This window comes from Carya illinoinensis, chromosome 3 (assembly GCF_018687715.1).
Source record: "Carya illinoinensis cultivar Pawnee chromosome 3, C.illinoinensisPawnee_v1, whole genome shotgun sequence".
Classification (NCBI taxonomy): Eukaryota; Viridiplantae; Streptophyta; class Magnoliopsida; order Fagales; family Juglandaceae; genus Carya; species Carya illinoinensis.
The window spans coordinates 20915519-20928253 of NC_056754.1; the positions used below are offsets into that span (position 1 = coordinate 20915519).

Sequence of the window (12735 nt, forward strand, 5' to 3'; positions counted from 1 at the left end):
TTAGACAGAATTTGAAATATTTGACGAATTGCCAATATATTGTAGAAAAATTCACTTACAAAAGGAAAAGTAAACCAATAAAATTGACAAATTTTGTGCTTTTTTTATTTTTCCCGTTAAAATAAAAAGGAATGACTGTTACAAAGAAACCCTTTTCTGCGTACTCGCAATCTCTTGAACATTCTTTCAGCTGAAACAAGTGCATTTAGAAGGAACGGAAGCATATCCTCCACCTGCAACCCAATTGCCATCCGCCTATGGGGGGAACTAGTGAAGCTTTTACAAAAGGCCGAGGCGTGAAAAATCTTCAACGCCTTGGCCAAATTCTTTAACATGGACTGACAGATACTAGCTGCTTCCGGAATAAACTCAACAATCATCGACCTGCAACTATTTCTTCATCCAATTGCTGATAGAAAAACTGATATAAATCACATATCAGTCAGCTCTGCGTGATTTAATTGGCTGGCACTGTGCAAAGTACCCTTGTCCAAGACTCTGCTCTAGCGGGTACATGGTTGTGCCCTTCACAAATTTTTGATGGTCAGCAGCCGCCTTTCTGATGTTTGACAATGCTATAGGCTTTCTCGCAACTTGCTTCTTAATGATTGAACACGAGGCAAGTGGGTCACCTGACGCACCTCCAACCCTCCTGCACAAAATTATAAAATAACACATTAACAGAATGTTATGATTTTTAGGGTTAAAAGTTTAACCAAATTAGTATCCAATAGTTCTACAGCTTTTGGATCAATGGTTGGGTCTTTAACAATTGTTAACCCATAGGATCATAACACAGAAGCATTATTCACCACATGTTCAAGACAATAGGTTTCAACTTAATTGGAAATCAGAAATGGTTTGGAATGGGCATGGACCCTGTGTCCTAGCATTGCTCATAGTAAATTGATCTTCGTGTTATTGAATATGAATCTACTCAAGAACTCTAGCACTCGAGCTTATTAAAAAGTAATCTGGGCTGTGAATTACGCTTTATAAACTCCATCTATTCCTCTCCTTAATATTATATTAGAAAAGAAATAATGCATTAAAAATCTCAATTAACAATGCAGACAAAGATATCAAGTTTGAAATGTCACAAATAAAAAATTTTGCTATAAAGGGAAAGGCAGTAGTCGTGCAGAGCTTTCATTAGTCAGAAATACTCCATATAATGGATCTATTTAAAAAACAAATCCAGAAAATTTTCTTTCTTTCCAATATTGATGGTTGATGCAACTATGTACGAATCAGCTCATGCCTCAAAACTGTGGAATTGTAGCACTTGCAACAAATGGATGACTCCTGTCACATAAAACTGGTGAAACAATTTCAAAACCTCTCAATACACAAACATACTCCAAGTACTTGACAATCCCAATTGCAAAGGTTTATAAAACTAGAAGTTGCACAATTCATTCATGGACAAACATCAAGCCATTGAATTTTAGCAGCTTATTCTCAACTATAAATTTTCAAATCTACAAAGAAAAATAGAAGATCACTTACCTCAATAATTTCTCTGATGCAATTCTAGCAGCTCTAATTCTGCCTTGGCTTGGTACCCATTTGATGACACGATTTGGATCAGCTCGCATAGGAGAATGGATTTTGATCAGCTTAACAAGCAGAAGAAAAAGACAAAACGAAGTTGATGATATAGAATTAATAACAAATAATAATATTTCACTTATATCAAGAAGGAAGTGCGATGGAGCACCCATACAAGCTGTTACTAGAAAAAGTTCTATTTGCAAAAATTAAACTAAAGCATAACCCTACATATTTTGCGATCATCAAGATTGTAATTCAGTAATCAACATAAAACTGTTTGCTCAATGAACCCTGTTAATAGAGTTTGCAACTTCAAAGCCCCATAACAGGGACTGAGCACTGGTGGTCTTTGTTCTCTCAAAAAGAATAAAAACTTATTCTGATCCAATCATCATTAGGTTAATACCAACAAAACTATACATGCATCGATAGAGAAAAGAAGCTTGTAGACTTACTCCCAAACATTCCATCATTTGATAATAAGCCCTACCATGCAAAGGAGTATGACCTTGTCGAGATTCTGAGAAATATCTAGTCCTGAAAGAATATATATTTTTGATGGGTTAGTCCTGAAAGAATTTTACAAGGATCCCTTACATAAAAGTAGTTCATTTGGAAACACTAACATCTGAAAGAAATTTTATACCATTCTTTATAACCGGGATCCACAGTGAAGCCATACATATCTACTGATTAGCAAATAGAGAGAGCAAATTCAAGAGCCTTGAGCCCAGTTCCTTTAGCTGCTGAACCAAAGGATGCACCCAGCATGAGATATACAGGATTTTTTATTGGAATATCCTGCATAAGAAGGCCCCAAAAAGAAAATTCAAGCTTTCAGTAATATAATTATTCCCAAAAGCAAGGAAGTAATGTTATATTATCAAGGAATGCCAAAGTGAGCATTTATTCAAGCGGGAATACAAATGATAAAGATTTCTCCAATTTTTTTGGGGGTATAGGGGAAAGTAAGAGCAAAATTTCGACAAGTAGACAAGAGCGGAGATTTCAAAAATTGGTTTGCTGTCATCAAGCAAACCCTTTTCATCTTTGGGTCAAAATCAGCAATGAAAAGCAAATTTCTAGAGTATAGAAATATATTTACAACTTTCAAGGAATGAATGTACAAATAAGTACCAATTTTTTTAAGTCACAAAAATTATGAAATAATTATTATGTTTCTAGACGGTGATTTACAGCAAGAGGGAAATGTTAGGAGAAACAATAACATTTATGCAACAAATATATATATATTTTTTATAAGTGCATTTATGCAACAAAAATTGGAGTCGACCAATTGTTTTCCAGTGGGACCAGCAAAACTACAGGGAAGCAACATACAGACCAGTATCATTTTCCTCATGATATCATGAATTGTCGTTTTAATGATCAAGACCTCCCTCCTTCTTTCTGCAGAAACCATATCTTCAGTGTTCTCCTGGTAAAATGTGACAGTATTCACAGATTACAATAGAGCATGGTGCTCATACCATCTAACTCCACAACTTTATCAAGAGCTTTGGCAGATCCCCTATTAAGAACACGGAATGTACTCTTTTTGCCAACATGGTCTGAATAGATCTGCAATGCATCCAATAACAGAAAAAGGAAGATCAGTTATTAAGTGAAGCAAACGCCAGAATTCTAACATCAATAGAGAAGCAGCTTGACCTGGATTGGAGCACCATTTTCTCTGATAACAGCATCATAACCATCTATCTCCTTTCCAAACCTTGTTTTCAATAAATCTCCCGAGTTCCCAATAACAGCACAACGACCAAATTGTCGGGGAAGATATGGTGGTGTTTGAGGGAGTACCAGTGAAAGTTTCTCCATGCATAGAGTCTTGTTCTCACAGCGATTGCTGTGATGGAGAAATGAGCTTACATCAGATTGCATGGGGCTGTGAATATTTTCAGCATCTTTAAGAATTTAATTTACATTTGAAAACAATAATATATCTAAAAAAAAGTTACAGCCACTTGAAAACTCTCTATCAAGGTTTTTCTTTTGCATAATTTTTTAACTTTCTCAGGATTTATAGGGAAAGTAAGATTTCGTTATGCACACATCAAAATGATATAATCTCATACTACAAGTAAAAGTATTGTCTTATTTTACATCATAATTGTACTAGAAGTAAAATCAATGCCAAAGTCATATGGGCCATTGGAACCAGAAAGCTTTTATCATCTTTCACATAATTCGTGATTAGCTTACATGAAAATAGATCAATTGTATCAATATTACATAGTTCATACTACGGGTAGATGATTTACTCTCAATATTTTCTTCTCAGATTTTATTCAATAGATTGAGTAAAACTAATTCCAGTACCATCCTGTTGTATACCTACTTACAGAAGTATTCCCTTATTGATCCTGCGCCACGCACATTCCTCCCATCCATTTGGCAAAGCATCAATGAATTCTTTGGTGAGTATTGTGGTACTGTTGCGCACCTGAGCCAAAAACTCAATATATGGCATATCAAATATAAAGCATATAAGGAAATCTTAAACAAACATATAAAAAAGCCCAGTGTACTTGACAATAATCAAGGTAAAGAGAAATGAGAACAACAGATTAAGGGCATGCTTGGTAATGAAATGAGATGAGAATTCTGTGAATGATAGTGAAATGGTTTGAATTAAGATTTTTTATTGGGTTTTGAGAAAGGAGAAAAAAATTTGAATAAAAATATTATAAATTTAAAAAATTGTTTGAATATAATTTTTTAATATAATTTTTGTTTTAAAATTTGAAAAAGTTGATTTTTTTTTTTTTTTGGAAGTTTGGGAAATTTTTAATGATTAGATGATAAAGTTGGAGATTTGAAATTAAAAAGTGTTTTGCGTTTAAGTGATGTTTGGGAAGGAAATTATGAGAAGTTTTTATATGAGTTGATATGCTCTCAACTCATCTCACTTCTCAAACATGGCCTAACTTTATGACACAAAGGTGCCAATTACAAAGATAGTTTACTAAATCTATCAGGCATATCTTGTCTCCTTCAAAATTAATCAAACAGTTGAATGATAGGATTGCCAGGAAAACAGCAGGCTCACCTGTTCCCATTTAGCCACAGTTTCACACAGATTAAAATCAAATGACAACCCTTCTAGTTCACCAGTTTTAGGATCTCTCTGTTTACATTCCAAATTTCCAAGGAACTAAGTCAGAGAAGAACAACATAAGGTTGAGCAATGTAAAGAAACACCAAATACCACAAAATTAAAAGTAAATGTTTACTGACATGACTGACTTATGAATAATATATAAATTATATCTATGCTAGAATCTGATGAAAATCTAGGAGAAGAATTTACCCATTTGGGGATGCTGTCGCTAGGGAAGTTAATCTTGACCTGGCAATAATCTTTGCCACTCGCAGCTTGTATACCTAATCCATTTGCTCTCTGCACCGAAATCCAAAATCAGCAGCTACACAAAAAATACGCATAGCACAACTTTCCTAGGCATGTAGCTCCCATAGAAGTCAGATCCACTAAACACAAGTCAATGAAGAGTAGAACCACTGGATTCGAATTTCCACTGATACTCGAATTGATAACGTGCTTCAAGCTACAAAAACTCCTCACAAATGTAACTCCATTTTCAAACGAAGTCAAATGAAGCACTTCCATATCCAAACACGTGAATTTATCCAATCAAAAGTTTAACGACAAAGTAATTGGTGTGATCATTTAATCAGTGTAGTAATATAATTTGGATGAACTACTTGAAAGCTATGCCATGGGGTATTATAATTCAAAAAAAAAAAAAGTTGTGATGTTCAAATTGATAGAAAATTAAAAATTAAAAAACTTCTCACCACACACTTCTGGAAATCGCTCTGCAAAGACCGCAAGGCTTCCAAATCTTCATTCGAAGGCCAATAACTTTCATCTGAAAAGGGCACATTCATCGAGTTTACTCATGCATGTATCTATCACGCACAAATAGACATAATCTATTACGTACAGAGATGGGTGACGCTGGTAAGGTAGACGAGTATTGTAGCGACTCCTGAAGCTAAAGACACTAACAATCCAAACTGCAAAAGCCTCATCTAATGCTTAATTCACTTGCTAGCTTTATCGTAAGCCACCTAAGAATTCCAAATCAATAAAACACGACAATCAGATCAGATTACAACTGAGATATTTCTTTTCCCAGTTCCAACAAAAATAAATTAAATAAATTCTTATGAAGAGAAACAAACAATGTGCAGATATAATTAATCATTTGTAGATAGATGCACCAAAAGACAATTTATTGGTTCAATAAAATGTTGAGCCCTAGGCATATAAGAGAGAGAAAGAGAGAGAGAAATGGTTACAAATTAGGCGAAGAATCAACAATGGGAGGTTGTACGACTCTGAATGTGGGGACTCGGAATAGGGTGCTGCTACATATAGTACCTTTTGAATAATTCTGGTTGCAAGTCCCGCCCAGGGACTCTATTGCAAGCTTTAAATGAAACGGTGCGTTTCAATTATATTAAATGAAACGCACCGTTTCAATTAAGAAAGAAGACACACAGACCCCAGCCCCCCAGCCCTCCCTAGCCTTTCCTTCTTCAGATATCACTGCCCATCAAATCGAACCCCGGCCCTCCATAACCCCATCACAGCACTGCCCAGATTTCGCTCGTCGCTGTCTGGTACGTCGGTTTCCGTTTGCTAAGGGTTTGAAAATACGGTAAATCCTTTCGGGTATCCCTTCCCATTCCTCTGATTTTGGTTTTGAATTTGAATCTGCGTGATACTATCCCTTTGGTTTCAAAATAAATTCGAAATCTATTAGTATATTTAACCATTAATGTAGATTTTGTGTATTGTTAAGCTATGCTATTCTAGAAACAGTTGGACATTGTTGTATAATGGGTGATTAGAGACTGTCGAAACAATTAGCCCAAAATGTTACCCGTAATGCATGCCAAGTGTTTGTGTAAATGCTTAGTAGAGAGACTTTTTCTCAATCCAGCTGGGTTTGTTTCGGTGGAAGAGATATTGCTAATTAATGCATGCATGTGTACGTAAAGATCGATCATCGTGTGTGTTTATACATATATGTATTTATCATTCCCATGAATATGTTTATATCTAATTACATTAATGTTATCCGAAAGTTTCTTGATGGTATCTATGTCAGTGAGAAGGGAACCATCTTTGAGGAGGAGTAATTGATGCTTGAATAGGATATTCAATTTAGTTTTGGCATTAGATGACTTTTGTTCTTTTTTCATCAGCAACTATGTGGACAAGTTTGAGTTTGTTTGAAATTGGATCCATACAATTTTGTATCATGAAAGTTTCAATTCTAATTTAGCCGTCGTTACTGCAATATGTACTCTTCAATTATGACAATATTTGCTTCATGTTTTGTTTATTTGTCCTTGGTAATTCTCCTAAAATTTGGATACTTTGCAGTTTTAGTATGATTGTGGACAACAATGTTGTATTGAAAACATGGATGTTTCGGTTATAGGAAGGGTGATGATTCAAAATAAAAAATAAAAAAAAAATTACATTAATGTTGATTGGAAAGTACCCTAGAGTAAAAAGTTAAATTAAAAGTAGAGGGAGTAATTTTTTTTTTTTTGATAAGTAAAAATTTTATTCATCAAATGCAATAGGCTAAGCCCATGTACATAGGATGTATACAAAAGAAATACCTAAATACATTCTAATACTAGAAAAACAAGAACAAAAACTCATGAACAACCCCTCCATTAAGAACAATAGCTTAAACCAACTAGCCTGAAATTAGAAAGTCAGTTTTTAAAAGCCAGATGGCTCAAAGCATTGGAAGTGTGTTATTTTCTGATATAAAACTGGTAACTATGCACAATTTCCTTGACATAAATGCATATGTGCTAGTGATTCTGTGTGTATTCTTTGTATGGGTGAAGGTGAATTCTTTTATGAGTGTTGAAATAAGAGTTGGGCATAAGTGGACATGCCTTCCTTCCTTTGAGAAGCTGATTATCTAATTAGTATACTTTGGTTGTGAACTTTTTTCTCTTAATGTAGATTTTCAAAGTTTTGATATGCAATGTCCTCATCACATGCTTCATCATCTTCGAACACCCCTCCAAAATGTTTATGCGGGGAGATGGCACGTCTAAAATTGTCGAACACCCCTAGAAATCCAAGGCAACCTTTTTATTCGTGTCCCAATTACAATAGAGAGGTAAATACTGTATATGTTTCTGCTATGTTTCTTTAGATATTGAACTTGATATTTTAATTCTCATAATTAATCATCATAAGTTGTTTGCTGCTGCAGGGAAGGCCATATTGCGAATATTTTTTATGGGCAGATATCGAAGTGGAAAATGAAGCTAAAGTTTCGAGCGAAATAGAACATCACCTCGAAGAGAAAAAAGAACAACTCTAAAAATGGGAGGAAGAACTCCAAAAAAGGGAAGAAGAACTCGCCTCCGATCGGGATGAGCTTCATGCTGTAATAAACAATGATAACAATCCATGCATGCGACTGTGCGTGTATTGGGGACTTGCAATTCTATTATTTTGTTGTTGGATAGGATCAAGAACAATTGAAGAGTAAGTAAAGTATAACAAAAAGTGTAATGTTGTTAAGCTGGTTATAATTGATTCGTTTGTCACCTTTTTGAATGCGTGTACAAGGGACAAACCCAGCAGTTATGTATGAAACTCGTCAGATTTTGTGTTATCTAATGTGAACGTCGCACTATGTATTTTGGATTACTATGTATTCAAGGGTAAAACTGTTTACCATGGCAAATAGTTCATGCCGAAATTTTGAAAATATCCTGTAATTGGTTCAAATATCCAATGTCTATTTTATGCATCAAGTCTTCAAAGTATAAATATGACTGCAAATCATAAAGCTACAAAGACCATGAACTTAAATGAACAACAATCGGACTTTGTGGAATCTAAGTCTTCAAATTTCATTAAATAAATCAAGAACATCAACAGTCTACAATGTAAATACACAATCCAAACCCATCAAATCTCATTAATACAAAGTCTACATTGTCTTCTGCAGCAGTCTACAATTTCTTCCATTAATCAACATGAGGGCCATGCATTTCGAAGTTCTCCTGCAAGAAGTTCATGCAATATTTAAAATCATGCAAACTATATAGAATGATTTGTTCAAAAGACAGATGCAATAGAGAGTATTAAGCTAAAGTTACCTGAGAAATAACACTTTGTTGTGTACCAGGCAGTTGCGCTGGTACACTTTGTGGTGTACCAATTTGGTTTACTGAATCTGCGTTTAGTACATCTTTTATAAGTGATGTTGCCTACATTTAGATAGTCATTGGTTAAAATTCAGCATAACTTAAATGCTCTAAAACTATATCAAAATCAAAATATTTAAATCTTCTTACATTTTTTCTTTGTCGCTTGCCAGAAGCTTTATTCTTGGCTTGCAACTTCTCTATGGTAGGTTATTTCCTCTTTGATGGGGGCCTCCCTTTGCCTCTTACAACACGAGGACTCAAGACTTTTCTCGAACTTCCAGTTTCAGCATCAGCGGAAATATGAGTGCTTGCAACAGTCGGTTGGGACTTTGTTTTGCTATAAATCGAATTCATTGCCGTAAGCTTCTCTGTCATATCTAGGGAATTTTCTTCGCTTTCACAGGCATTTGTAGCTACTTCGTAACATATTTTTATCAATCCAGAGTATCGAGTAGCGGCTGGTTTACCACTCAAGTCATCGTAACTGCTTCGAATGAGAACATATCTACGTTTAATGTCCTTCCTCCACCTCTCCATAATGTACTTCTCTGGAAACACTTGGACATCCCTTGCAGCGAATATTGAAAGCATGTGCCTATATATAATTCCTCTCATCTCAAATAACCCACACATGCACTTTGCCTCACACTCTTCTTCATTAAAGTACGCCTGCACAGTTGACTTCTTGATGCCGTCTTCAACCTCTCGACTGTCATTAACTTGATACGTGGTAATAGCCCCTTCTGTTTTTATGATAACACAATGAGAGTAGATAATCCCCAATACCTCTGACTGCACTTCCTTAAATTTCAAATTCGTGTACACTGCCTGAAATTTTTTCTCCAAGGGTAAATGAGATATACAAGGTATTGTGGCATTGAATGAGTGAAAATCCGCTGCCATCTCATTTTCTACTTTCTTCCTCAGTGCATTGTCGAATTGATCGACGAATTCTTTCAATGTAGTCCCTGAATGTACATATCCATCAAAGAAGGCATTCATGCTCTCACTCCTCTGAGTTGTGCTCATCCCGGCCCAAAATATATTTTTCAGGTATACAGGAACCCAATACATTCGCTACTATAGAGACTTTGAAGCCATGCATTTTCCTTCAAATTGTAGGTATCAGTAAATACCTCCTAAGACGTCTCAAACTCGTCAGAAGTATGAGAATCATAAATACATCTCTGCAATCCACTTTTTAAACCAGACTTAAATTCAGCATGTGAACCCAACTTCTCTGGTAATTTTCTCATTATGTGCCACAAACAGTATCTATGTCGAGTATTTGGAAAGACTATTGCTATAGCATTTTTCATGGCCCGGTCTTGATCAGTAATGATAGCTTTTGGCGCCCTCCCATCCATACATTTTAGCCAAGTGTCAAATAACCAAACAAATGTTTCAGTATTTTCACTTGATATCAAATCCGCTCCCAAAAGTATTGACTGACCATAGTGGTTAACACCAACAAATGGGGCAAATGACATACCATATTTATTTGTTAGGTATGTTGTATCAAATGTCACAACATTCCCAAAATACTCATACGCTGCTCTACTGCGTGCATCGGCCCAGAAGACATTTTTTAATCCACCATCATCATCCAAATCCATCGATGAGTAAAACCCATCATTCTTATACTGCATTCTCTCAAAATAACCATGAAGTGCATCAGCACCTCCTTTGCCAAGTCTAAGGTGTCGAGCTTTGTCAATATAATTCCGGGCATCTTTTTCAATAAATGGAAGTTTCTCAAAACCACCAGCCTCGACAACCAATGCGTTAAAACTTTTGGACATACCTATGCCTGCCTTGTCATTAATATCTAACTGCCTCTTTACGGAATCATCAATTGCACGATTACATCTAAAAAATCTTGCCTTTTGTGGACTTAACTCATGGTTATGTGCATTGCAGACAGTAGTTATACATAAGACACCATCAGCCAAAACTGCATTAATTCTAGCCTTACAATCAGTCTTTGTTGTTGGGCGGGGTTTAGAAATGTTGGTAATACGTTTTCTTGCCTTACCACCACGAGCACAACCAAGTGTTACATATCTAACACTCCCATCATCTTCCCTTTTACTTCTTTGTGTCATTATGCCGAATCCAGCCTGTCTCCCATATTGCTTGTAGTAGTAAATTAGTTCTTTTTCAGTTTTAAAAAACATCCCCGGCGTTGGCTCTGAAACCCCACCATCACCATCATCATTTCCCAGTGTTGGACATGAAACCCCATCATCATCATTTCCCGGGGTTGGTTCTGAAACCCCATCAACATCATTTCCTGAGGTTGGCTCTGAAATACCATCATTATCATTTCCCGGCGTTGGCTCTAAAACCACCACATCATCATCATCATTCCCCAACACTACACCATGATTATCAATCACTACCTCATCATCCCCCGGCGTTGGCGTATCCATATAATTACTGTTTTCCACAAAAAATAGCGGTCGCCTAGTAGAAGTGCATTCTTCCCATTTCTCCATCAAGAACAATCTTCATATATTTAAGCACAACATGAAAATGACAAAATCAAAATAAAAAAAAAAATTAGATTTCTCCACAACATTTAAAATCATTAGAATTCGAAAGGAAAATAAATGTATATTTTATGAACTTCATGACATATCGTGACAACATATCCAATCTCATTAACCAAGCTTAACACACAATCATGTAAACACAGTGTTTTTTGGATATTCTGACTCAACTCTGTTATGGCACCTTAATTACCCGGTTCACCCCACTTTTTCTTTTTTCTTTTTTTAAAAAGAAAATCTGATCTCGGATCCCTTGTTGGATTTTCTTATTAACCAAATAGGGTGAAAGAAAATTACAATCATGAGCAGAACATAAATGGTGGAACCCCACACCCTCAAAATGATGCTTCTGCTATATCTCCATTCTCCAAACTCTCCAAATCACAGCCCACTATTGCCCCCACGAACCACCACCTTCGGGGGCTCCAAGTCTCTCTTAATCTCATATAACCCTGCACCCTCATAGCTTGAGGATGGAATCCCCTAAACCATTCATAGGCAAACAAAAACATGGTACATTGGACCATGGATCCTCATAATCAGCACCCCGTATAAAAGGGTTGAAGGTAGTGCCAAAATCAACCCAATATCCCACAAGCTATCTTTCAACCCTCAAACTATCTAAAACTTATTAATATCAATCTATTTGGAATGAACAATAAATGTCGTGGTTTCTTAATGTAGATTTTGTGTATACACATATAAAATAATATATATAACACCCCTAAAAAAACTGCAGCAGTATAAGAATTGCAAAAAAAACAAAGGAAGAAAAACACATAACCAGCCATCACGCATACATACTCAACCACTACATTCACTTTTTAAACGTAGATTCATGCAAAAATCCAAGTTTTAAGAACCAAACTTCAGCCACTGCCTCCCACCCTCTCCAAAAAATAAAAATAAAAAAAATAAAAAGGAAGAAGAAGAAGAAAAAAGATGTTGAGAGTTTATGTTAGTAAAATACATTACAAAAATGATAGAAGATTACAATGTAAATCAATGCTGCAGCAAAAAACTACATTTTTACCAAGTAAGTTATCGGCAAACGATGATGGAGCAGGTGGTGGTTCCGTCGATGGGTGAACTGCCTTCAATAAATGGGTCTAGATTCAGTCACGCACAGCAGGGGAGAGGGAAAGGGTCCAAAGTTAGTCACTGCCTCCCACGTATTTCAAATGACACTTTCAGATTTAGGTTGTAAGGGTAATATTGTAAATTTATGTTCAAAAGTGAGGATAATATAGTCATTTCCCATGCTGGGACTGCAATACAGTCCCCTAAAGGGGACGAATAATTTTAGTTGCAAGCCCTTTATGCAAGACTGGATTGCAAGCCATAAATGAAATGGTGCGTTTCATTTAATATAAATGAAACGGTGCGT

The 12735-nt window shown here is 35.8% G+C and overlaps 1 protein-coding gene, 2 long non-coding RNA genes and 1 pseudogene across 4 annotated transcripts; 1 reads left to right on the plus strand and 3 right to left on the minus strand.

Moving 5' to 3' along the window:
* Positions 1 to 5881, minus strand: LOC122303748 (annotated as a pseudogene). The gene is made up of 12 exons (XR_006240808.1): positions 5538 to 5881; positions 5389 to 5462; positions 4883 to 4972; positions 4622 to 4699; positions 3915 to 4015; positions 3226 to 3418; positions 3045 to 3135; positions 2900 to 2964; positions 2201 to 2355; positions 2010 to 2091; positions 1510 to 1619; positions 1 to 652 (listed from the first exon to the last, which is right to left on the minus strand). The product of XR_006240808.1 is annotated as a sialyltransferase-like protein 2 (transcript).
* A 1600-nt stretch (positions 5882 to 7481) lies between these two features.
* LOC122303539 lies at positions 7482 to 8290 on the plus strand. Its single transcript, XR_006240755.1, has 2 exons — positions 7482 to 7751; positions 7848 to 8290. It is a non-coding gene; the product is annotated as an uncharacterized LOC122303539 (long non-coding RNA).
* A 181-nt stretch (positions 8291 to 8471) lies between these two features.
* Positions 8472 to 8825, minus strand: LOC122305570. The gene is made up of 2 exons (XR_006241165.1): positions 8746 to 8825; positions 8472 to 8649 (listed from the first exon to the last, which is right to left on the minus strand). It is a non-coding gene; the product is annotated as an uncharacterized LOC122305570 (long non-coding RNA).
* Positions 8826 to 8912: 87 nt separating this feature from the next.
* Positions 8913 to 11337, minus strand: LOC122305571 (protein FAR1-RELATED SEQUENCE 5-like). Its single transcript, XM_043118165.1, has 2 exons — positions 10751 to 11337; positions 8913 to 9836 (listed from the first exon to the last, which is right to left on the minus strand). Exons 1-2 carry the CDS (start codon positions 11292 to 11294, stop codon positions 9004 to 9006), a joined length of 1377 nt encoding a protein of 458 aa, XP_042974099.1. The 5' UTR covers positions 11295 to 11337; the 3' UTR covers positions 8913 to 9003.
* Positions 11338 to 12735: the final 1398 nt, after the last annotated feature.